At 39.5% G+C, this 25,712-nt stretch overlaps 1 protein-coding gene across 1 annotated transcript in view; it reads left to right on the forward strand.

Annotated features, from left to right (window-relative positions):
• Positions 1 to 25,712, forward strand: part of NOTCH2 (notch receptor 2) — a 171,671-nt gene that overhangs the window by 113,830 nt on the left and 32,129 nt on the right. Inside the window, exons 9-17 of the mRNA XM_045896837.3 lie at positions 239 to 352; positions 1,181 to 1,294; positions 3,188 to 3,421; positions 7,234 to 7,344; positions 13,455 to 13,647; positions 14,976 to 15,121; positions 17,581 to 17,694; positions 20,098 to 20,217; positions 20,643 to 20,795. Of these exons, the coding sequence (XP_045752793.1) occupies positions 239 to 352; positions 1,181 to 1,294; positions 3,188 to 3,421; positions 7,234 to 7,344; positions 13,455 to 13,647; positions 14,976 to 15,121; positions 17,581 to 17,694; positions 20,098 to 20,217; positions 20,643 to 20,795 (1,299 nt within the window). The remainder of the gene's footprint in view (positions 1 to 238; positions 353 to 1,180; positions 1,295 to 3,187; positions 3,422 to 7,233; positions 7,345 to 13,454; positions 13,648 to 14,975; positions 15,122 to 17,580; positions 17,695 to 20,097; positions 20,218 to 20,642; positions 20,796 to 25,712) is intronic.

Below are 25,712 nucleotides of genomic sequence, written 5' to 3' on the forward strand. Positions count from 1 at the left end.
TTGCTAGTGTCTTTGGAGGTAACTTCTCCCTCTTCACTGTGGCATGGATATCTTGCAGTATTCTCCTCTCTCACTGATACTTGCAGTGACTATTTCCCATCATGGCAGAGTCCCCTTTGACTTCTGCAGAAATGTTCATACTCATAGAGGATATAGTCATCTCTGCAAATTTGTGCTTTCTTGGCTAGAGTATGCCTTTCTCTCTTTCTAAGCCACTTGTGTGGTCCAATTTGTGCAGGTTTCAAAGGTGTGCATTGTGAATTGGAGATAAACGAATGTCAGAGCAACCCTTGTGTGAACAATGGTCAGTGTGTGGATAAAGTCAATCGCTTCCAGTGTCTGTGTCCGCCTGGTAAGTGCCCACCACCTGCCCCTGTTTTCTTTGAAAGCACAAAGCTGCCTGACCACAGGGAAGGGAGGAGGAGAGAATGTGTGTGGGCTGTACATGAGGAAGTCATTAAAGTGAGCACTTCAGCATAGGAGTATGTGCAGAAATGGGGAGTTTGTTTCAGCTAGTGGATCATTCCAAATCCTTTGTGGCCAGAAGTCCAAGTCTATTCTGAATGGCCCATGACCTCTCCGTCTGTGTGTATATTTCAGAAAGGTCATACCTCACAGAAGCCTTGGTTGTAGGCTATTCAGGGTTTTTTCCCCCCTTGGGTCATATTCTTGAAGCCCCTCTGTGCGATTTTTATTTTTAGATATTTCACCCTGGGTCCAGAAACAAGCAGCACAAGTCAGTTTTTTCCAAAGCACACTCTGTGTTTCCTTCTGCTCCCCAAAGCTCTTCTTGAAGACGTGCCAGATTTTCTGCCACAGACAATAGCCTCTCAAGTTGTTTCTTTAGAGAAGTTCCAGTTCCTCTGAAGCTGTACTCACTTGTTTGAGGGCTCCATGTATAACCGTTTAGTCCTTACTTCAACTAGAAGTGAAATCTGTACTGGGAAGACACAGAGGTGGAGACACACCCAGTTGCCTCTGATGCCCTGAGCTTCTCCCAGTTATCCTAGTTACCTGTTGGGAAGAAGAATTTTATGTTTGCTGAGCCATTGGTTTAAGCCCTGCTGGTAACTTAACCCAACCCTCCGTGGGCATCCTTCTCATAGGATATCATAGGTACGCCTTAGATAGACAGACATGGGATAGTCCTTTGACTGTGTCATCACTCTGTCCTTTTAAGGTTTCACTGGGCCAGTTTGCCAGATTGATATTGATGACTGTTCCAGTACTCCGTGTCTGAATGGGGCGAAGTGTATTGATCACCCAAATGGCTATGAATGCCAGTGTGCCACAGGTAAGACTGCCCTCACTTTTTATCCCCCTGGTAGGTCCATTTGCACAAAACAGGAGACTGTCCTCTTCTCGCTGTCCTACCAAGCCAGTCCACTAATGGGCTGCTCTGGGTTTAGAGAGAGCTGCTTCTAGCATATTTTTTGCTGCTCTCACTGTTTCCTTCTACAACACCTGCCTCCTTCTCTACCACAATAGTGGCCTGGCTTGGACATTTCGATTTGGTGTCCATGTCTTTCTGGGACAGATTTTGGCAGCCGTGAGTTTCCAGCTGGCTTGACTTACTCCTTTGGGAAAGGGAAGAATTCCAGCTGAAAGCTATTTTTCACTGAGGCTTCTCAGCAGGAGGCCTGTCTCTGTGTTTCTTGGGACAAGTGCTTGAACAAAGGCCCAGAAATCTAAGGGCCATTGTGTGAAAGTGCAGAGGTTTTCTGCATAAAAGACTGCTCAGGCCCTGAGAGTCAGGTGTGTATCTGAACAGGAGAGAGAGCTCTGTCTGGGAAAGTTTAAGTCCTCTTTCCTGACTTCTGCTACTACAGTGACAAAGAATCTGTTTACAAATAGTCTACATTTCTGATCTGTGGCCACATTTCTCATTTGGGAGTGTATTTGAATAAGCCAAACGTCCCTTGTTACACATTTGCTTCTGCACAGACCAGTATTATAGAGAAAGACTAGAAATAATTAGAAAAAAATGATTTCCCAATTTATTTTTTATATGACCACTTAAGGGAGAAAGAAGTTACGGATATAATTCAAGACCTTTTTCTTATTTTAGAAGATGGATTCTTAAAGGATTTTAAACATCATGTGCATGATTTCTTTCTGATGACAGAAAAGGGAACTAAGTCACAAAAATAAACACAGAGAATGAGTGTTTTGGTAGTACTGGAACATTACCATTTACTGGGCCTCCTTAGATTAGGTCCTGTCAGATGAACCACTTAACTGCTTTCTCTTTTCATGAACTGTTATCCTTGGTCGGAGAAGTTCCAGGTTTTGTTGTCCTCTGGCCAGATTATCCTCGTAGAGAATAACCTTCACTGGAGAGAGTTTAAAAACCTTGAATTCATGTTTAAAAGGGAAGAGAGCCCCTGTTCCTTTAAAATCCTTTAAAAGAATGGATTGAATGAAGGAGGCTTTATTTACCCCTTTTTCTTTTAAATGCTCATAAATTTTCATTCTATTTAACAGGTATTTATTAAAAACTTAGTATATGGGCGCCTGGGTGGCTCAGTTGGTTAAGCGACTGCCTTCGGCTCAGGTCATGATCCTGGAGTCCCGGGATCGAGTCCTGCATCGGGCTCCCTGCTCGGCGGGGAGTCTGCTTCTCCCTCTGACCTTCCCCCCTCTCATGTGCTCTCTCTCTCTCTCTCTCTTTCACTCTCTCAAATAAATGAATAAATAAAATCTTAAAAAAAAAAAAAACTTAGTATATAAGCATAGTACTCAGGGAGGGTTTGAGAGGGATAAAGAAAAGTTCTCTGTCCTCTAAGGTCAGAATTGGGGAGATAAGGTACACGTAATCATTAATACAGTATCTGCATGTTGGTTTTGGGAAGAAAGGAATATAGAGGTAAATATATAATGGAAAAATATTGAGGGCTGTTCCCCATTGAAGCCCACTGTGGAATGAAGATGCAGTTAAAGTATCTCTGTAGTGAAACCATTGATCGTCATTTGAATTCTACAAATTTTATTTGAAAAACTTTATTTTAAGCACAACTCTAGGCTTGCCTTATACATCAGGCAAATAGTTGGCTTCAGCTGCTCATTGTCTACAGCATGAACTGTTTGAGACATGAGGCCTGTAGGATAAGTGGATGTGGCCACACCTATGTTCAGGTGTGGAGTGTCTGACTGGGTTTCAAGCCTTCTTGGTAAAATTCCTCCCCAGGGTTCACTGGCGTGTTGTGTGAGGAGAACATCGACAACTGTGACCCTGATCCTTGCCACCATGGCCGGTGTCAGGATGGGATTGATTCCTACACCTGCATCTGCAACCCGGGGTACATGGGTGCCATCTGCAGTGACCAGATAGACGAGTGTTACAGTAGCCCCTGCCTGCATGACGGCCGCTGCATCGACCTGGTGAATGGCTACCAGTGTAACTGTCAGCCCGGCACGTCAGGTAAGCCGCTCTGCCTGTGTCTCCTCTGGGCCTTCACCTCCCCCAGCAGTTTACACACAGGTCTCAGGCTGTCCTGGCGCATGCTCAGATCTTGGAAAAAGAATCCTGATTCTGAGATGCACAGCCAAAGCTATAGCCAGAAACATCTTAGAGGCAGACATCTCTGGCCACTGGAGAAATCAGAGGCAATAGCTTTGCAAAACTGTTGATTTTGGGTGTGTGTTTTTCATTAAAAGGAGCCACACCACTTCAAAAAATTGAAATTATTATTTAAAATTGGAATCCCTGTTGGCTTTATGGTTTGATTTGATTATCGTTTTTTCTTTAGCCTCCACCACGCTCAGATTAATGAAGCTGGCCCTGTCCCTTCTCCCTCCCTCCTGTCCTTCTAGTTGTGTTTTTCTCTGTTTCAGAGTCCAGTGTCTTGAATGTCTCTGGTGGGCCTCGGGCATTTGGGGGATTCTCAGGGAGAGGGGAGACTTCGCAGCACCTCCCAGTCCTTGTAAATGAGAATGCAGAGCCACCACTTCCCTCTCCAAGTTCATTGCTGTTTCCCTACTCTGGTTGAGTGACTGCTTGTTAGGTGGGAGGGCATGCTGCTCCTTGCTGGGGGAATGTTGAATCATTTTCTCAGGCAGCAGCATTTCACAGGTTTCACTGGGGTCTGTTTTACTTATTCGAGGAATAATTATGGTCACAACTGTGGTTAATGGACAGAGAAGTACTATGTCTCAGATCAAAGAAAATGTATTAGTGGAAGATTAACTAGTGTGTGCCTTTGCTAGAAGGGAACCTGCCAATACAAGGGAGTGATTTATTGAGAACTCATTCTTGATTTAAGGAAAATGGCCTATGTAGGGGGCAAAGGTGGGGGAGGTGGTTAACTGCCCTCATTTTATTTTGTTATTTCCAAATCCATTTCTTCAAACTTGTCAAAGGCCCTGGTCTTCATCCAGGACCTCGTACATGCCAAGTTTGAAAACAAAGTCCTTTTTGAGTTGCTCAAGCATACGAAAAACATCCCATGCCTTCACAGTTGAAAATGCCTTCCCCCTCCCCACATTTAGATAACTCACTAAAAGGGCTGAATAGATCTTTGTGAAACCTTCCAAAAGCAATTTGCTTCCGGGCTGGTCCCCAGACATGAGAAATTGCAGTACGAAAAGAAATTTGAGAGATTTACAAGCAATTGAAAGGATGCCTTTAGAATGGTGGAGCTGTTTTAGGCTTTGCTATCATCCCCATTATAACAAATGTACTGGAAACCTGGGTGAGTGGTGGGTTGGCAAGCACTTTGTTTTCTCTGGGATTATATCATTATGCCAGGATGTATCAGGTGTATTCCCTGGGGAGGACAGAGAAGACAAGGTGTAAGTAGCTGTCACTGAGAAATGCAAGAAGTAAATACGAGTGGTGTGCAGGCAGCATAGAATGAAGGCCCAGAATCTCTCAGAAAACTGCCAAGTCCCTTCCTGTGGCTGTTGGGAGAATTAAAGCAAAGAGATGCAGGCATCATGAAAAAGTCTTGGTCTGTAATGGGTGGAGAAAGCCCTGACATGTACTAAGGGCCTGGATGAATGGGTCTATTTAATTAGTCATTATGAATAGACTCCTGAGTTCTAGAGGAAGAATCCTTGACCCATTCATAACATGGTCCTGAGTTGGTAGGTTGGGGTTTGGATGAGTATAGACAGAAGGGATACTTTACAATATGCTGGCTATAATTGTGGTTTCTCACTTACTGGGTACTTAAAGTACCCAGTAAGCTTCTTTTACCCGTGGCCTTATGATGGGAAACTGTTCTAAGTAAGTTTTTTTTAGGTTTTAAGTCACAGGAACCAACTTGACTAGTTTAAAGACTCTTTAGCAAACAAGCAAACAATAGCTACAAAATAGACAAGGAATTTAGTGAAAGCACATAGAAGTATCTTACAGATTCCAAGTGAGAATTGATCAATAAGGCTTTGCAAAAATTAGCAGGAAGCAGAGCAATCTGTAGACCCTGGGTCCCCCAGGTCTTACTCCATTGTTCCAGTGAGAAAATCTCCTTGTCCCGTCTAGGGCAGGGTATCTGTTCCTGCTCGAATAAAATATAGCCTCCTGTGGCCTACCATGGTCAATTTTGGGTAAATGGGGGTTATCAGCCAATGGCTAGATAATTCTCCTAAAAGTATGCACTTGTATACGAGGAATATGGAAACTCTTGCCTCATCTGTGGCGAGTGAGGCAGCCTGACCTCATTAATAACAGTGACCAGTATGGTGTGGCAAAGAGCGTAGAATCCAAAGTGCCTGGGTCACATCCTGGCTGTGCTGCCATAATTGTGCAAGTCCATGATAGAGTGGATGTAACGCAACTTGATGTGCCAGTTGAGTGAGAAGACTAAAGAAAAGTTGTTAAAGTGGGAGGCAAAGTACTTGCACATAATAATGACTCAGGATATTTTTAATGTAATTATTATTATTAAATATTAATACAAAGTATGAATGAACCAAAGTTTTCGCATTTTTTCATGGAAATTTTGTTAGTTTATATCGTTTTTACCAGGCTTTATTTTTGGATTTTTTTAAACTACCAAGGCATTTTTCTATGAATGGGAAATAAAGCATCACTAAATTCATATTAAGTAAATGACAAAATATCATGAGTATTTTTATAAAATGATGGTAGAAATTATGATTTGTATATCCCTACTGTTTAGTTACCCATATCTAGAATTACGCCTTTCATAATGTAGCCAAACTCTCCCATTCTTCAGGGGAATGGGCCAGAACGGAGGCAGCACAGCCCCAGGGGAAGATGCCAGACCCTGTAAGATTTATCCTGAACTTATGTCCATAATAGTGACAGTTTCAAGCTTCTGGCAGTGGATACAAGTTCCAAAATTCTAGCTTTCATGCAAAGGCTTAAATTTTATTTTTGGACTGCCAGTTGTTTTCCTTGAAATGACAGGTTTCCTTCTTTCACTTAATGTTTGCTAAATACTTAGGTCTGAATAGCCCTGGTTCCTCTGTCAGTTGTTCTCTCATTTAAAATGGGATTCCATGGGGCGCCTGGGTGGCTCAGTCGGTTAAGCGACTGCCTTCGGCTCAGGTCATGATCCTGGAGTCCCTGGATCGAGTCCCACATTGGGCTCCCTGCTCGGCAGGGAGTCTTTTTCTCCCTCTGACCCTAACCCCTCTCATGTGCTCTCTCTCATTCTCTCTGTCTCAGATAAATAAATTAAAAATCTTTAAAAAAAATGGGATTCCATGAAAAAAGCATGTTCGGTTCAGAACTCAAGCAGTCAAACAGCTGCTTTTCCCGGAAGCAACTGTGTACTTTGGTATGCCACAGAATGCTTGATTTCCCATTTCATTACACAGAACAGCAGATACATATTCAAAGGTCAAGATACAATAAAAATATAAAGGTAACTTTGACTTCTTCACCAAGTCATTATTAAGTGAGGCTGTCTTTTTGTTTGGCTTAAATTGTGAGTGCATGGAAGTTAAGAATATAATGATCACTAACTAGTACAATTTGGCACCACTACCTTGGTTCCTGCTAACATGCAACAGCCCCACCCCCATGGCCTTTGCACCATGAGTGCAGATGCCAACACACTGAAACAGGCAGGTAGTGGCTTAGTATGGTTCACAAAATAGTTTTGACCCCATGATCTCCCTGACAGAGTCTGGAGGACTACCCTTTGGAGATCTGATGCTTTACTCTATCCAGGGTTGGCTGGATACTCTTGAGATTTCTCAACACCTAGTATCACATGCTATTTTTGTGATAATGCTGGTTTCTTTTTGCTTTTATCTTTGCAGGTGTTAATTGTGAAATCAATTTTGATGACTGTGCAAGTAACCCTTGTGTCCACGGAGTCTGTATGGATGGCATTAACCGTTACAGTTGTGTCTGCTCACCGGGATTCACAGGTAATACCCTTTTTGTTGGGAGGTCCCAGCCCTGTCACTTTGGGAAAGGGGCATCTAAAGAAAAATCACTTTTCAAATGTTTCCTATTTCTTTATCTCTTGGAAGGTTAGAAGTTTCTTTCTGTACTTCTCTGGTCCAGTTTTCTACTTACAGGCCTTCCCTGAACTGTAACATGAAGCTTTTCATTAGTTAGGGTTTTTAGACCATGTGTTGTGGCTACCTGAAAAGCATTTCTAGTTATACCATGAGTTTGTCACTGTGCTTGAGTTATATAGCGTTTAATGCCACCTTTAATTTGCTACACTTAGGAATGAATGCCTTCATAAAAGTATAGCCAAGATAAAATTCTATGAAAACACTAAATGCTTTTTTCTGAGTACTTCCTCTTGTGGGAGATTGTGGATGAAGCCAGAAGTTGGGAGAACCAAGCTAATTTGGCTATCGCAAGGGAGATCTTTTCTCACTAGAAGGAAGAAAGTTAAATGGCTAAAATAAAATTGGTTATAATTATTATAAGTAGTTAGAACATTTACACACCCATGCTTATATGAACACACACAAACATAAATCTTCTCTCTCTTTTGTTGTTGATAAGATTGCCTTTATCTTTTACCCTCCTGATCAAAAAGTGGTAAGGGCTACTGAGAAATCTGAGGCATCTTACAGACACATCTGTTTGTTAATGGCACCATCAGAGGACATATGTGATGCCTCTCCTATTCTTTCTAGACAGTGCCACATGCAAGCAGGCACTTACGTAATAATGTTACCATTTAATAAATACCATGTGGTCATTTGCAACCAATGTGAGAAATTTCCCTCAGAGCTTTTTAAACCATGATATCAAAAGGCATTCAGGGCCAAGTGAAGTGAATGTCTGCCTCTCGCTTGCCGGGAAGTTACTTTCCTGTATATTTCACAATCCTTTCTCCTGCTTGGCGTGATTGTGGATGCTAGGGAGTAATGTTTGTGGCCCACACAGGTCACTGAGATCTCTGCTCAGGGGAAGATCACTCAGAAGACGGGCATGATGAAAGCTGTCATATCTAGTGCCCAGCACTGCTGATAGTAGCCAGCTGTACTTCTGGGTCCTGAAACTTGTTACTCCCAAGATTAAGTGACAGCCAATTAAATACACAAAAATTCCTGCTAGATAGGATAATAGGTGCATTTTTGTTAAATAGGTAACAAGAGAATAGCTACCATTTATTAAGAGCTTATTTTGAGCTAGGGAGTAGGTGGCCTAATCTCGTTTAATTATTACAGCCATTATCATTCCTATGGTATTGATGAGAAACCCAGAGTTTAGAGAGGTTAAATTACAGGTGCACTGTGGCCAGGATTCCAGTCCAAGTGGTCCTACTCTAGAGCCCATGCCCATTCTCACCTCACCAGACAGCCTAACTGGGTGCCTGTTCCAGCTTCTTTTTAGATATGTAACCCTTACACTGGACCTTTTTTTTTTTTTTTTTTAAATGCCAGTAAATCATATTCTCTCTCTTTTTAACATTTCAGCAAACCAAGGAGGTCAAGGAGGGAGGACATAGGCTAAAAATATTCTAAAATAAACCTAAGGTATAACATGAAATTACATAACTAAGAACTGGAATGTTTTGGTTACTGGGTGGTACTCTGTTCTTGGAATGATTTTCTATGTCTATTTTTTTCGTTGTTGTTTTTTTTTTAATCAGCTGCCGAAAATACCACAGATAACTCTGGTATTATATATACATGAGCTGTGAACCTGAGGTGTTTTATCCTTTCCTTTGTTTTATTTTAACACTACTACCTGTTTCTTCTTCTTTTTTTTTTTACAATTCTCATGACAGCTTTGACAGATATAAATGAATTTTTCTTTTTAAGACTAAATTCTGTATTCTCCTCAGACCTCTTTATACTTACTGATTGGGAAATGTAAGGAGTCAAATGACACTTCTACAAGCTAGTTTTCAGTTTTACAAACTCCTTTTTCAGTTTCGCCTTCATATCTATTATTTTGCTGACTTCTCATAACAGTCCATAAAAGCAGATAGGTTGAATAAGAAACCAAAAGCATAGGCAACAAAAACTAAAATAAACAAGTGGGACTACTTAAACTAACGTGCTTCTGCACAGCAAGGAACAATAAGTTGAAAGGCAGCCTATAGGTTGGGAGAAAATATTTGTAAATAATGTGTCTGAAAAGGGGTTAATAATATCCAAAATGGTATAAAGAGCTCATACAAGTCAATAGCAAAGAAGCAAATAATCCAATTTAGAAACAGGCAAAAAGCAAGAAAAAAAAATTTTTTTTTTCTATGTATGGTGATGGATGTTAACTAGACTTATTATGGTGATCATTTTGCAGTATGGACAAATATCAAATCATTCTGTTGCACACCATAACTAATATGTTATATGTCAATTATAGCTCAATTTTTAAAAAACACATTAGGCAGAAGTAGCTAAACAAAATTTTAGAAATTATTTTTGGAAAATTCCTAATAATTTCCAGATAGAGGATACTAGAAGTATCCACTGTAATTTTCAGAGCTACATGATTTAACCACAGACTGATTGTATTTTTAAGCTGTAAATCATTATTTGTACTTAGAAACCCAGTGTGATCTGAAACAGGTGAAGTTTTGAAAGCTTCACTATCTACCAAACCCTAGTAGTTTTCAAAAAGCATTTGAAAGGCTAATCATGAGTAACAGATCTACCAAGGTAGCTAATCCTCATTATAATGTCATTATTAAACTATATAAAATCACCAAAGTACAATAAAAAAACATATGTATGAATTTTATAATCTCTTCTCTAAATCTCTTATAGTAGTTTCTAATCAGTAGTAGAGTGTATAATTTATATATATAAATATATAAATTTATAATTTATAAATATTTAACATACAATTGCTTTTTGGTTCTTTGGCCCTTAGTTAACCTAATAATAGCATATCCCGAACAGGCATACTGCTAAGAAATCTTGCAATAATACTGAAATCAATTCATATTACTCAGCCATAAGAAAGAATAAAATCGGGGCACCTGGGTGGCTCAGTTGGTTAAGCAACTGCCTTCGGCTCAGGTCATGATCCCGGAGTCCTGGGATCGAGTCCCACATCGGGCTCCCGGCTCAGCGGGGAGCCTGCTTCTCCCTCTGACCCTCTCCCCTCTCATGCTGTTTCTCTTTCTCTCTCTCTCAAATAAATAGTCTTTAAAAAAAAAAAGAAAGAAAGAATAAAATCTTGCTATTTGAGACAACATGGATGGACCTTTAGGTCTTTATGCTAAGCGAGATAAGTCAGAGAAAGACAAATACTGTATGATATCACTTGTATGCAGAATACAAAAATGCCAAACGCATAAAAATAGAGTAGAATAGTGGCTAGCAGGGGCTAGGCTAATTGGGGAGATGTATTTAAGGGTACAGACTTGAAACTAGTAGATAAATAAGGTCTGGAGACCTATCACAGCACAGTGATTATAGTCAGCAATACTGTGTAATAAACTTCAGAGTTGCTAAGAGAGTAAGTCTTAATTGGTCTCATCACAAAAAAGAAATGATAAATATGTGACGTAATAGAGGTGTTAGCTTAAAGTGATAATCTATTGCAATATATAAATGTATCAAATCAGTATGCCGTATACCTTTTTTTTTTTTTTTTAAGATTTTACTTATTTGAGAGAGAGCACGAGCCAGGGGGAGGGGCAGAGGGAGACAGAGAAGCAGACTCCCTGCTGAGCAGGGGGCCCGATGTGGGGCTCGATCCCAGGACTCTGGGATCATGACCTGAGCCTAAGGCAGACATTTAACTGACTGAGCCACCCAGGCGCCCCAGTATGCCTTATACCTTAAACTTATATGGTGTTATACGTCAATTAGGTCTCAAAATATTAACAAGACAAAACACAAAAAGTAGGTAATTACTATTCTCATTTAACAAGTAAGACAACTGAGAGATAAGAGCTTGATGTGTCCATGCAATGTATACAAATATATTTTGTATGTACTGAGTCACACAGCTAGGACTGTGAGTTCCCAGAAGGCAGAAACCTCCCTAATCATCTTTTTAACCAGTGTCTAAAACAGTGTCTAGCATGGAGAAACAGTAAATATTGCTGAGTGAATGACTACAACTCACATATGGGACTTCTGACATCCAATCCAGTCTCTCAAGAGGACTATACCATGCTTTTGTTTATTAAATATTAATTTGTTGGGGCGCCTGGGTGGCTCAGATGGTTAAGCGTCTGCCTTCAGCTCAGGTCATGATCCCAGCGTCCTGGGATCGAGTCCCGCATCGGGCTCCCTGCTCCTTGGGAGCCTGCTTCTCCCTCTGCCTCTCTCTCTCTCTCTGTCTCTCATGAATAAATAAATAAAATCTTTAAAAAAAAAAATACTAATTTGTTGAGTACCTACAAGGTGAGAAACATTGGTTAACTTCTCACTCGGTAGTTCCTGAGCCCAGTAAGATGCATAGCCTTGTGCTGGGCATTTCTGATGCTGGGTGGAAACTCCTTAAGGGTGGGACCTTGATAGTGAAGCTGCTGTCAGTCCACCTGGTAGACTGCATAAGGAGGCATTTAACCCTCTCAATTAAAGATGACTTGAAAATTGATTCTGGGAAGAGTTTTTAAAGCAAATGAGGAAAACCTGGGAGGAGAGACTTCTGAGAAAATGCTTCCTAAAAAGGACAGAAAAAGAAGGCTTTTTCCTCATTCTCCACTGGATAGCAGGCCAAGGATAGCTGTGCAGTTGAAGAGTTTGGGCTCCTATCTTGGTGCCAGTGGCAAACATCTAAAAAAAAATCTGAGGTTGAGGCTAAGAAAATAGTATTTTAAAATAAGTTATTAATAAAACGCTTAAGAGGAAAACAGCAACCACTACCAGATTATGGGTCTTTACCACAAGAACCACCAATAATGGTTTAGAGAGCAACGGAGAGTGAAAAAATGTTAATACCCATACTTTAAAGGGGTGTGGATCTATTTTATTTGGAATTTCCTGTTCTAAATGCAGGGTTACTCTTTCTTAAATAAAAATGCATGTTTTTATCTGAATCAGAAAATTGTATTCTTTGAAACTTATAAATTCCTTCACAGCAGTTGCTTGTTGCCACTCATTTACAGAATTATGGGTTATTTTAAAATTTTATATCATTTTGGAGTATATAGTTAAATTTCAATTTTCAGATTTAACAAAGCAAAACTCATATAAGTGGCACACTTTATTCAGCTTAAAGCAACAAATGTCGAGGTTAGAGCTGACATCTTTTCAAAGTACAGCCTTGTGTAGGTTTTAGAGGAAGAATATATTCACTTAATTTCATATATTCTTAATAATTGTCTACATCAAAGTTTTCCAAAATGTAACATTTGAACCATCTGCATTATTTAAAATATGGTTTGCTGGACTCTACCCATCACAATCTATGGTGATAGGGCTTAAGAATCTTCATTTAAAACAAGTATTTTAAGTGAGTCTTTTTGCACATTGAAGTTTGAGAACCACTGGTCTAGATTAAGAGACCTTGTATTATTTTCTCAGTTATCAGAAGACAATAAAATTATGTTTAGAATACCCTTCTTTCTGAGGCAGAAAATGGATTAATACAACTCTAAGAATGAAAGCAAAATGGCTTTCTTTTTAACCAATATAATCATTAAATTAATAGTTTATTCACTAAGTATTCTGGGTAATTGAGATGTACCATATGTAGAAATGTAAAATGTTGACTAACCTAAAAAATTAGTTTGCGGTGAACCAGCTGAAAACAGTGATAAAAGCTTCTTTGAGAGTACTCACAACAGCAGCAAGAGGGACAGCCAACTTTGGTAACATTTTTGAAGTTTCCCTATTTCTAACATGGAGTAAAGAAGAAATATATATTGAAACACTGCGGTGCTATTCCAGCATTTTGTTAACTTGGCTGCATTACCGAAAGACTGTGCTGTTTGCTGCTTCCTCGCATGGTGCTAAGTGCTCTTAGGTGTTTATTATTTAAATCCTGCATTTGGTGCCCAAAGTATCTTATAAGATGGAAAGTGTCAACACAGTATCTCTCATAGTTCTGTGTCTCTTTCCTAAGCATTTTGGATTTGACAAAAACTTTCCCTTCTCTACAGGGCAGAGATGTAACATTGACATTGATGAGTGTGCCTCCAATCCCTGTCGCAAGGGTGCAACGTGCATCAACGATGTGAATGGTTTCCGCTGTCTGTGCCCCGAGGGTCCCCATCACCCCAGCTGCTACTCACAGGTGAACGAGTGCCTGAGCAGTCCCTGCATCCACGGAAACTGTACCGGGGGCCTCAGTGGGTGAGTAGCTGCCATGTATGAATAGTTCCTTCTTGACTTGTAGCAAGCCAGTTGGGTTTCAGTACAGGCCATGCCCTGTGGAAGTCATTCAGGGGCTTGAGCTGAGTCTGGGTTATAGATTTTGGTAGTCTCCTTTAGTCTTCCAAACCACCACTTCTGCTCTACCTTCCATGACTGAATAGGTAGAAAATAGGGGGGTAGCAGCTCATGGGAGAAGTCCAGGATTATTTTGTGAGTCTTTGGCAATTGTGCTTTTAGAAATTATTGCAAGATTGAGTTTCGACGAAGGTTCTATTTGATCTTTCCCCCTGCTTAAAAAGAGCTCAGTTCTGTTCTATCATGGTACCATTGTGTGCCACTGAAGTGGAGTTGGTCTCAGCTAACTTTAGACATGGCCCTGATAAAACATTCATGGTTTGTAAGCCCTGAGAATTGTGTGATATGTTGATAGTACTTTTCTGGAAACTCAGAGTGTGATGTTAGGTCACACAAAATAGTCCTGTACTCTTGCTGTGCTTGCCAGAAGGTAGGGCTGTAGGCATTGCCATTTGCCATACTTACAACAAGTGAAAGAATGAAGAGTGTATTTAGGGAGAAATCAAGTAAGTTTTCCAAATGAATTACCTCGGTATTCCTGTTTTAGAGTATGGCAGCCTGCAAAGCATCCCAACCCATCTACCTTTTTCCTAAGGATCTCCAGACAAGAGAGCTTTTATTTCCTGATACCATACTCTAAGTGTTAATGATGTTCAAACTGTGAACAGTGTACATGTATTTCAGACACCTTCATTCTTGTTCCTTTTCCTGCTCAGTTTACTCTACATGCTTTCTGGGGCAGGGTTTTAGGAGAGAACAAAGTATGTCTCATAAATCAGACATCCCAGGAGTTCTTAGAGTGGCTTAGAGTCTCTGATACGAACATATTTCTTGGGTGTCTGTTTTGCATCAGAAGCAAAATGATCCTAAGGTTTGCTTCACTTTAGTTTTATGTATAATAAAAGGCAGATTTAATGTGCCTTTCAGATTGGCCCAATATGTTTACCAACCACTGGTTACATATGAAAGCTCACTATCATTAATTAAGTTCTCTAGCATCTTGGTGAGCTGGGAAGCACCAGAAAAATCGGTTTACTAAGTACTCCAGAAAGGACCCACACAATTCACATTGTGTCCACAGTGATCCAAGTATAGATTCCTAGAAGAGTAGAAATGTGATTAGCTTACCCATGAGCTCCTCTGTCCCTCATTTCTTCACCAAGTCGTATATTTCACCTAAGACTCAATTGTACACTCATCCCCCCACAGTAAAGAATGCTCTATCCTTTCAGATACAAGTGCCTCTGTGATGCAGGCTGGGTGGGCCTCAACTGTGAAGTGGACAGAGATGAATGTCTCTCTAACCCATGCCAGAATGGAGGAACTTGTGACAATCTGGTGAATGGATACAGGTGTACTTGCAAGAAGGGCTTTAAAGGTGAAAACAAAAGTGCATATTTCTATCTCCCTTTATGCCTTTTTCTTATTGCATGTTCTTTGACTTCTTCCTTTCCCTTCCTTTGTTCCTATACACTCTTATAGCAAACATAATTTGAGAACTTAGTATTTATAAGAACTTAATATTTTTACACTTGGGGAATAAAAACATAAAGAGATATAGATTCTATTAGCAGAGAGGTGAGCTCTGGAACTATTTAAGGTGAGCACCTAGGATGCTATAGGATGGGAGAAAATATTTGTAAACAATGTGTTTGAAAAGGGGTTAATAATATCCAAAATGGTATAAAGAGCTCATACAAGTCAATAGCAAAGAAGCAGATAATCCAATTTAAAAACAGGCAAACCACTTACACAACTCTGGGCAGGTGTTCTAATTGTAAGCTCCCTGGTGCCGGTTTGATTCTATGGTAATTCAAAAGAGATTTGGGGAGTAGAATGAGAATATTGTCTCACTGTAATTATGATAGCAATCATGCCATGGAAGAATCCATGTGTTCCAAACCCTTCCAACAAATTATCTTACACATTGAGATAACCTAAATATATAGTCTACCTATGGCCTTCTGGAAAAATGTATTATAGTGGGTGTTGTGTAAATCATTTTTTAGTTGCCATTGTTGTATTTCCACCATCCAAGTTTTCTCTTAGAAACTCAAGAGTTGGGCGCCTGGGTGGCTCAGTCAGTTAAGCGACTGCCTTCGGCTCAGGTCATGATCCTGGAGTCCCTGGATCGAGTCCCGCATTGGGCTCCCTGCTCAGCAGGGAGTCTGCTTCTCCCTCTGACCCTCCCCCCTCTCATGTGCTCTCTCTCTCTCATTCTCTCTCTGTCAAATAATAAATAAAATCTTTAAAAAAAAAAAAAAAAAGAAACTCAAGAGTGAAATCTGTGGGTAAATCATTTATTTTGCACTCCTCCATCCACTTAGTGATTGATTTCCCCACTCAAAAATTGTGCCAGGCTACCATGATACATCAGTATGTTTCAGGGTCAATTTATTTGATTATTTGAAAATTTTCTGAGACTATACTTTAGTCATTAATTTTCTGATATATTACATTTGCAAAGAAATTTAAAAGTGCTTTTATTTCTTTGTCTCATTGAGACTTGCTGATCAACGAACAAAATAAAAATCAAAATGTAAAATCCAAAAGTGCATGACTGGTGAGTAGCAGAGTACAGTTTGAACCCAGACCTCTGTACTCCCAGACCACCATTTTTTATTTACAGTGCATGCAGTTCCTCTATGTTGAGGCTCTGTGTCAGCCCTGTTGAAGATGCAGAGGTGTGTAATATTTGGGTACTGTCCTATCCCATTAATGCTTCCTTACTTTCCTCTTTTTCATAGAGGGAATAGATTCCATGTCTTGGATCAGGGGAAAACAGTTTTATGACTTCAGGAAGTACTACTACATCAATGGTAGAGACTGTGCATATGAAAGAGTAGGCATAAACCAGAGGCTTTGATTAATGTATTAAAAAAATATTGTCCCTTGAGGCACTTGGATGGCTCAGTCGAATGAGCAGCCGACTGTTGATTTCAGCTCAGGTCATGATCTCAGGGTCCTGGGATTGAGCCCTGCATTGGGGCTTCACACTCAGCAGGAAGTCTGCTTGAGATTCTCTACCTCTGCCCCTCCCCCTGCTCATGCTCTCTCTCCCTCTCTCTCTCTCAAATAAATGAATAAATCTTAAAAAAAAATATTATCCCTTGATAAATTATACCCCTTTTTAGGCCCTCACCAACTACTTTGTATAGAAAGAGGTGATATTTAGATACAGCAGCAGAGTTTTAACCTACGTGAGCTTCTTGGTCCATTGTTGAGGAATTACTTGTATTTGGAGGTGCATTCAACCTTTAGACTATTAGAATATACTTCTTTTCTTTTTTTTTTTTTTTAAAGATTTTATTTATTTGCCAGAGAGAGACACGGCGAGAGAGGGAACAGAAGCAGGGAGAGTGGGAGAGGGAGAAGCAGGCTTCCCGCCGAGCAGGGAGCCCGATGTGGGGCTCGATCCCAGGACCCTGGGATCATGACCTGAGCCGAAGACGCTTAATGACTGAGCCACCCAGGCGCCCTAGAATATACTTCTTCCATTCATCTTTTTGACTGCGTTTTACTGACTGTATGTATGTCAGGGACTTGCCACTGAAATGAAAGAACAGGTGTTCCAGTGGCCTAAAGAAATTCAATTTCTAGAGCAGTTAATATTTCCCAGGAGGGGTCCTGGGATGGAGCCCCGCTTCGGGCTCCCTGCTCGGTGGGGAGCCTGCTTCTCCCTCTGCCTCTGCAGCTCCCTTGCTTGTGCTCTCTCTCTGTCAAATAAATAAATAAAATCTTAAAATACGTATTTACCATGAAGAGGTTTGCTTAGCAGTTTAGATGAGGAAGCGAACAGACAGTTTCACTGTTGTGGGCTCCCCTTTCTGTCTGCAGGCTCTAACTGTCGGGTGAATATTGATGAATGTGCTTCAAATCCGTGTCTGAACCAAGGAACCTGCTTCGACGGCGTAAGTGGCTATTCTTGCCACTGTGTGCTGCCGTACTCAGGTGGGTTCTGCAGGTGAAAGGACCAGAGGGGATGTGTGTTCTTGCCTTGTAGTTCTGAACCCCGGAGTCTCAGAGACAGGTTCTGTGGGTCAGTGATGCTGCTCTGAGGAACCACTCCCTGGTCACCCATCCTGCCCTCACTGATTAGATCTTGAGCCCTGAGAAAACATGGTGGCCTCTCTAGATGCAACTGGCAGGGGAACTCATCTGCCTTCTTTGTACTTTGGGGCTTAAAATGTTTGTAAAAGGATGTATGGCTGCTGGTTTCATTCATTATTTGAGGGGACCCAGTGTTGTCATGGCCTGTGTTCTTAGTCTTAGTTCAATAATACAACAGCCACCACTTACTGGTAATTTACCATGTGCCAGACACTTTGTATACTTTGGATTCCTAATCTAGTACTCACAATAATTCTGTAAAGTAGAAGTTCCTATGACCATTTTATGCTGAGGCAGAGAGAAGTTACCTGCTGAAGGTCACATAGGTGAGTGGTAGATTTGCCCCCAAGACCCTCTCAGTCCAAAGCTCTTCCTCTTAACAGCCCTTCTTCTCCTTACATTCAGTACCACTACGTCTCATTCAGAGAGGTATTGCCCATTGGATGGCGATTACACACACAGAAGACGTGGGTGTGACTTCAGTTCGTACCAAGTGTTCTTTGCTTCAGGTGGTATTTTAGGAGTGTGCTTGGACATTTATTTCTTCTTTGCATTTTCCTGCCTCATTACTGCTGTCTTGTGATTGTTTTGTGTGGTTGTATTTGTATGGCTTGTTTACCTCCTCATCATCCATTTTCTTCATCTGTGGAGAACAAAACAGAAATATGGATGATGGCTTTGCATGTTTCTCCGGTATGCAGCATGCAGGCAGGAGCATGGCTGAGTTCCTCCTCCCCTGTTAGGCTGTTATTAGTAGCTGTTACTAGTGACTCTAGCTGTTGAGAGTGGCAGAGTGGCCAAAACTGTAACTCTGTTACCTGAAAGACTTGGTGCTGCTACATTGTTACCTTTGCCCCTCTTTGGAAGAAATGTTCGTGGAGGCAAACTGCATTTAGCCAGCCTCGTAGATAAAATTGAAGTTATTGGAGATCCCTAGCTATCCCCAGACAAAGGAAGCCTAAAAAATACATTTCATAATGACAGTGCTGATCACATTTGTTGATAGTAAGAAGAGCATCTCATAGCCAGAACGACAGAGACTTGATGGCTGCAGGGAAATACAAGCAGGTGTCACTATGCTCAGTTATATCATAGGCTTACCTGAGTGTGATGTAGGTGTGAAAATATTTATTTTTGTCTTCTTGCTAGTCAGATACTGTAAGAATATTTGGCTCTATGTTGGTTATTGGTTTTTCTTCAGATTAAGATCCCAATAAGGAATTTACTGTATATGAACTTTGGGAAATTATATTAGACTGAAAGCCTATGTAGATTAAAATTTCAGTGCTGAGTATAGATAAGGGTTCTGTCATTGGGCTTTGCCAGCACGAAGGGAACTAAACAACATTGCCTTCTCTTGCGAGCCACTGTTCTGACCAGATACTTTAAAAACTGGTTGGGTATGTTGGTAAAAATTTGTGGTAATTTTTTTTCTTTCTGAATATGAAATTTTAGGATAGTATTTTAAGTTGAGTTAGTTGTAACTTGACTTTAAAAAAACTCTTTTCCTTTTAATAAAAGTATTCCTTTTTGTTTTTTTTTTTTTTTTCTGTGCTGTAAGCTTATATTCAGTATGCTAAGGGAGGAAATACTGGTATGCAAATATTAATGTCATGTTGCTGATGTTGGTATAAGGAGACATGTTACCAGGCAATCAGAATTACCTCACTGTTTCCTGCTTCCCGTGGCCTTCTGATCAACTCCATTGCCTTCTGGGACAGGCTAGCAGAGGTTGTGAGGAGTAGGAGGCTGTGTTGTTGCTTCTTCCTGGCTCACATGGAGGAGGATCTGTGTGGCTGAGCTTCTGAGTGGCTGACTCTTAGCTGTGGAGATGCAGAAACTATCGCACTGGACTGATGCAGGTGTCCAAATCCATGATAGTAACTACCCATAATAATAAAGACAAGAGCAGCCCAACGGTTGTTGAGCACTCACTCTATGTGCCATGCTCTATACTAATAAAGACTTTGTTAACATTTTTTCATTTAGTCCTCAAAAGGCCTCTATGGGTTATGTACCATCCTAGTTCTCATTTTGCTTATGTGGAAGGCTCAGAGCAGATAAATAACTTGAGGTCACATAGTTAGTAATCAAGGTAGATAAGCCTCAAAGGACCTAGGTCTCTCAGATTCCAAAGTTTTTAACTGCTGCTTTAGACTTGAATTCAGAGAGCATCCGTTGGTGTAAAATTTGAAAAATTTGTCTCCTTGGCTGTTTCTCTAAATTCTGTCATTTGCTTTACAGGCAAGAATTGTCAGACGGTGTTGGCTCCCTGTTCCCCAAACCCATGTGAGAATGCTGCTGTTTGCAAAGAGGCACCAAATTTTGAGAGTTACACCTGCCTGTGTGCCCCTGGCTGGCAAGGTAACAACATAGGAGTTAGAGAAACCAGGAGTTTTAAACGAAGTAGTCAGATCATCCGATTAACATGGAAGGCCCAGGTCTTCTGAGGCCTGCCCATCATCAAGAACACCGGCCTTGTATAGGACCTGCTAACTGGCATGACTAAGAAAGCCTTTTTCATTTTCATATCTTTGGGGCCCCCTAGTGGCTGGAAGAGTCCAGCCTGAGTCTAAAACCATGATGTTCTTTCTAAAGGAGTTTTACCACCTGGGCAAAACTTGCCCAAAATAATTTTGTGCGAGGGACACAAAGCCTTACAGGACTTCCCAAAGCAGGACACCAACCAGAATATCCCCATCTACTGCAGCTGCAGCTCAGATCCCCCATACATTTCTGTGGGACTCACCTTCCAAAGACAGGGGCATTCATTGCACCTGTATTTCTAGGTCAACGGTGTACAATTGACATTGATGAGTGTGTCTCCAAGCCCTGCATGAACCACGGTCTCTGCCATAACACCCAGGGCAGCTACATGTGCGAGTGTCCTCCAGGCTTCAGTGGTATGGACTGTGAGGAGGACATGGATGACTGCCTTGCCAGTGAGTATGTTGGTAAAAATCATGCCAGTGAGTATGCCAGCCAGCTTGTAGGCCCCCTGAGGCACACAGGAAGCAGAGCAGAGCCCCATCGGGGCAGTGGCCTCTCAGTGCTGAGACTGGCCATCCCAAGAGTTTATCACGTGTCTTTAACATGAGAGTTTTTATTTTTATTTTATTTATTTATTTATTTTAGATTTTTATTTATTTTCTTGACAGAGAGAGACACAGTGAAAGAGGGAACACAAGCAAGGGGAGTGGGAGAGGGAGAAGCAGGCTTCCCGCTGAGCAGGGAGCCTCATGCGGGGCTTGATCCCAGGACCCCGGGATCATGACCTGAGCCGAAGGCAGACGCTTAACGACTGAGCCACCCAGGCGCCCCAACTTTAGAGTTTTTAAATTTTCTTTCAAAGCTAGTGGCTTTAGGAGTTGAGGCAGTAGAATCTCTTTAAGCATTCCCTTACTGATTTTTTATATACTGACAAAGTGGGGACAATGCTATGATAGTTTCTTTTAAAGCAGATCTGTTGAGGTATAATTAATATAAAGTATACTACCAATATTTTAAATGTATAATTCAATAAGTTTTGACATTTGACAACTGAAACCATCTCTAAAGATCATGAACATACCCACCCCCTTAAAAATATTTTCTTTTGTAATTTCACCTCCTTTCCCTTTCCCTGTCCCAGGCAACCAGGGATCTACCTCTGTCACTACAGATTTATTTGCATTTTTTATAATTTTATATAAATGGAATCATTTCATGCAAATTCTTTTTTTGGGAGAGGGAATATGACTTCTGTCATTTAGCATATTATTTGAGACTCATCTGTGTTACATGTATTAATAATTCATTCTGGGGCGCCTGGGTGGCTCAGTTGGTTGAGCGACTGCCTTCGGCTCAGGTCATGGTCCCGGGGTCCTGGGATCGAGTCCCGCATCGGGCTCCCTGCTCCGCGGGGAGCCTGCTTCTCCCTCTCCCACTCCCCCTGCTTGTGTTCCCTCTCTCGCTGTGTCTCTCTCTGTCAAATAAATAAATAAAATCTTTAAAAATAATAATAATAATAATTCATTCTGTTTTATTGCTAAGTAGTATTCCATTATTTGGATATACTATAATTCACTAATGGGACATTTAGCTTTTTTTAAGTTTTGGGATATCATAAATAAAGCTGCTATGAGTGAGTCTGTGTAGACTTGTGATTTTATTTCTCTTGAGTACATATCTAGGAGTGGAATAGATGAATTATGTGGTAGGTATATGTTTCACAGAATTGCCAAAATGCTTTCCAAGATGGGTATACCATTTTCATTCCCACAAGCACTGTTTGAGAGTTCCAGTTGAACCACATCCTCAAGAACACTTAGATGTGATTGCCCTTAATTTTAGCCTTTCTAGTGGCTGTATATGGTATTTCACCATGGTTTTAACTTGAATTTCCCTACTTACTAATGATTATGAGGATCTTTTCATGTGCTTATTGGTCAGCCATCTATATTACTTGCTATACTGACTATTCAAAACTTCTGTTCACTTGAAAAATTGGATTGTTTGTCTTATTATTGAATTGAAAGAGTTCTTTATATTTTAGATACAATTTCTTTGTCAGATATTTGCCTTACAATTATCTTCTCCCAATTATAGCTTCTGTTTTGACTGTCTTTTGAAGAGAAAGAGTTTAATTTTGATGAAGTTCAATATAATCTTCATTCAGAGTTCATTTTTCTTGTATGTTGTTTAACAAACCTTTGCCTAACCCAAGGTCACTGAGGTTTATCTCCTTTGATTTCTTCTAAAAGTTTTATACTTTTAGCACTGACCTTTAAGTCCACAATCTGAGTTAATTTTTACATGTAGTGTGAGTTTTAAAACTCTTTAAAAGAGTTGAAACTCTTTAAAAAAAGAGTAATTTTGTGTGGTAATATTGCTAACCTCACTTATTAATTCTAGATTAGTTTAGCTTCTAGTTTAGTTTACGTTTTCAGGATTTTTTTTTTATAATCATGTTATCTCTAAATAAGTACAGCCATATACATTTTATTTCTTTTTCAATCTACACACATTTTATTTTTCTTGCATTATTATACTGGCTAAGACTTTTAGTAAATGCAGAACAGAAATGGTAAGAGAAGCAAATCTTTCTTTGTTCTTGATTCTCGGGGGGAAGTATGTATGTAGTCTTTTGCCACTAAGTATGATGTTACTTGTAGGTTTGGGTTTTTTTTGTTTTGTGGGGGTTTTTTTTTTTTGGTCTTCTATCAAATTGAGTAATTTACCGTATACTCCTCGTTTGCTGAGAGTTTCTTTTTTCTTTTTATAATGAATGAATGTTGATTTTTTCCAATGATTTTTCTTTATCTGTTGAGGTAGTAATGTATTTTTTTTTATGTAGGTGAATTATGTTAATTGATTTTCAAATGTTAAACTAACCTTAAATTCCTGGAATAAATTCTACTTGGTCTTGATGTATTATCTCTCTCATATTTATTGGATATGATTTCAAAGTTTTGTTATGAATTTTTGTATCTATGTTCATGAGGGATATTGTTCCCCAAATTTCTTTTGCTATATTGGTATGGTTTTGGTAAGAGGGCAATGCTGGCCTCAGAACCAATTGGGAATTGTTTCCTTTCTATTTATTGAAAGAGTCTGTGTACAGTTGGTATTACATCTACCAAACATCTAGGTCTGGAACTTTCTTTCTTAGAAGGTTTTAACTGTGAATTTAATGTCTTTAATAGATATATTTATTCAGGGTATCTATTTCTTTTTTATTGAGCTTTGGTAATTTGTATCTTTCAAGGAATGAGTTTTACTTTTTCTAAGTTATCAGAATTATTGGCATTCATAATATTCCCTTATTGTACTTTTAATGTCTGTAAGATCTGTGGTGATTTCCCTTCACTGATTTCAGATATTGGTAATTTACATCTTCTCTCTTTTCTTTGCGATTGCTCTTGGTAGAAGGTTATTGATTTTATTTTATTATTTATTTATTTATTTTTAAAGATTATTTATTTGACAGAGAGATAGAGAGAGCAAAGTAGGCAGAGTGGCAGGCAGAGGGAGAGGGAGAAGCAGGCTTCCTGCAGAGCAGGGAGCCAGATGCAGGGCTCGATCCTAGGACCCTAGGATCATGACCTGAGCCGAAGGCAGCTGCTTAACCGATTGAGCCACCCAGGCGCCCCAGGTTATTGATTTTAGTAATCTTTTTAGTGAACCCATTTTTAGATTCATGATTTTTCTCAGTTGTTTTACTGTTTTCTATTTCATTGATTTCTGCTCTTCTTCCTATTTTGGAACTGGCTTGCCCTTTTTTTCTAGTTTAAGATGGAAGCTTACACCATTAATTTTATTTCTTTCTACTTTTCTAACATAATAAACATTTAGTGCCATGTTTTTTTTTCTCAAAACACTGATTTAGCTGTACTTCACAAATTTTGATATATCATATTTTTTTCAGCTCAGAATACTTTCTAATTTCCATTTTGATTTGTTCTTTGACTCATAGATTATTTAGAAGTGTGTTCTTTAATTCCAGGTATCTTTTTTTACTAAGTTTTTAATCGTAATTCCAGCATAGTAAACATAGTGTCCTATTAGTTTCAGTTGTACAATATGATGATTCAAGAATTCTACGCATTACTCAGTGCTCATCATGATAAGTGTACTCTTTAATCCCCATCACCTATTTCACCCATCCCCCACCCACCTCCCCTCTGGTAACCATCAGTTTGTTCTCTATAGTTAAGAGTCTGTTTCTTGGTTTCTTTCTCTCTCTCTCTCGCTCTCTCTTTCTCTTTTCCCTTTGCTCATTCATTTATTTTCTTAAATTATACATATTAGTGAAATCATATGGTATTTGTCTTTCTCTAACTTATTTTGCTTAGCATTATACTCACTAGCTCCATCTTTGTTGTTGCTAATTCCAAATATCTTTTGTTGCTGATTCCTTCCAGATAGTTTTTGTTATTGATATCTAGTTTAATTCCATTGTAATTAGAGAACATACTTTGCATCATTTGGATTATTTTAAATGTATTAAATCCTGTCTTATGGTCTTGTCTATGGTCCATTTTGGTAAGTGTTCTGTGTGCACTCGAAAAGAATGTCTGTTTTGCTGTTTTTGGTGTGTTCTATAAATGTTATTAATTCAGATTGGTTAATAGTATTTTTAGTCTTCCCTGATTTTCTTTCTGCTTATTCTATAAATTATTGACAGTGATATTGAAATCTCTATTATTGTGTATTTGTCTATTTCTTCTGGAAATTCTTTCAGTTTTTGCTTAATGTATTTTGAAACTTTGATTTTAAGTACATAAACATTTAAGATTGTTATGTTCTCTTGAAGAATTGAGTCCTTCGTCATGAAATGACCTTATTTAACCCTTGTAATATTCCTTGTTCAGAACTCTTCTTTGTTTGATATTAATGTAACTACCTTCCCTTTCTTTTGATTATTGTTAAGTATTTTTTCCATCCTTTTACTTTTGGCCCATCTGTGTCTTTAAAGTATGTTTCTTATAGAGACCATATATTGAGTCTTGCTTTTTCTCTCCGATATGATGATGTCTAACTTCTAATTGAGGTATTCATGCCATTTAAATTTAATGGTTGATGGTGATATGACTGAGTTCAATATTTGCCATCTTGTATTTTATCTTTTTCCTTCTCTTTCCATTTCCCCCTCTTTTTTTGCCTTCTTTTGGGATAATGGAGCATTTTTATGATTACATTTTATTTCTTCACTGGCATATTAATTATATTCTTTGTTTTTTTTTTCTTTTGGTGGTGGTGGTTTTGGGTTTGCAGTATGCAACTTTAACTCATTACCATCAACTATACCGCTTTGTATAGCACATAAAAACCTTACAATAGTATACTTATATTTTCACTCCTGCCCTCTGTTCTATTAT

This window comes from Mirounga angustirostris, unplaced genomic scaffold, assembly GCF_029215605.1.
Source record: "Mirounga angustirostris isolate CCGP_5_RB_7025 unplaced genomic scaffold, mMirAng1.0.hap1 SCAF_4, whole genome shotgun sequence".
In the NCBI taxonomy this organism is placed as follows: Eukaryota; Metazoa; Chordata; class Mammalia; order Carnivora; family Phocidae; genus Mirounga; species Mirounga angustirostris.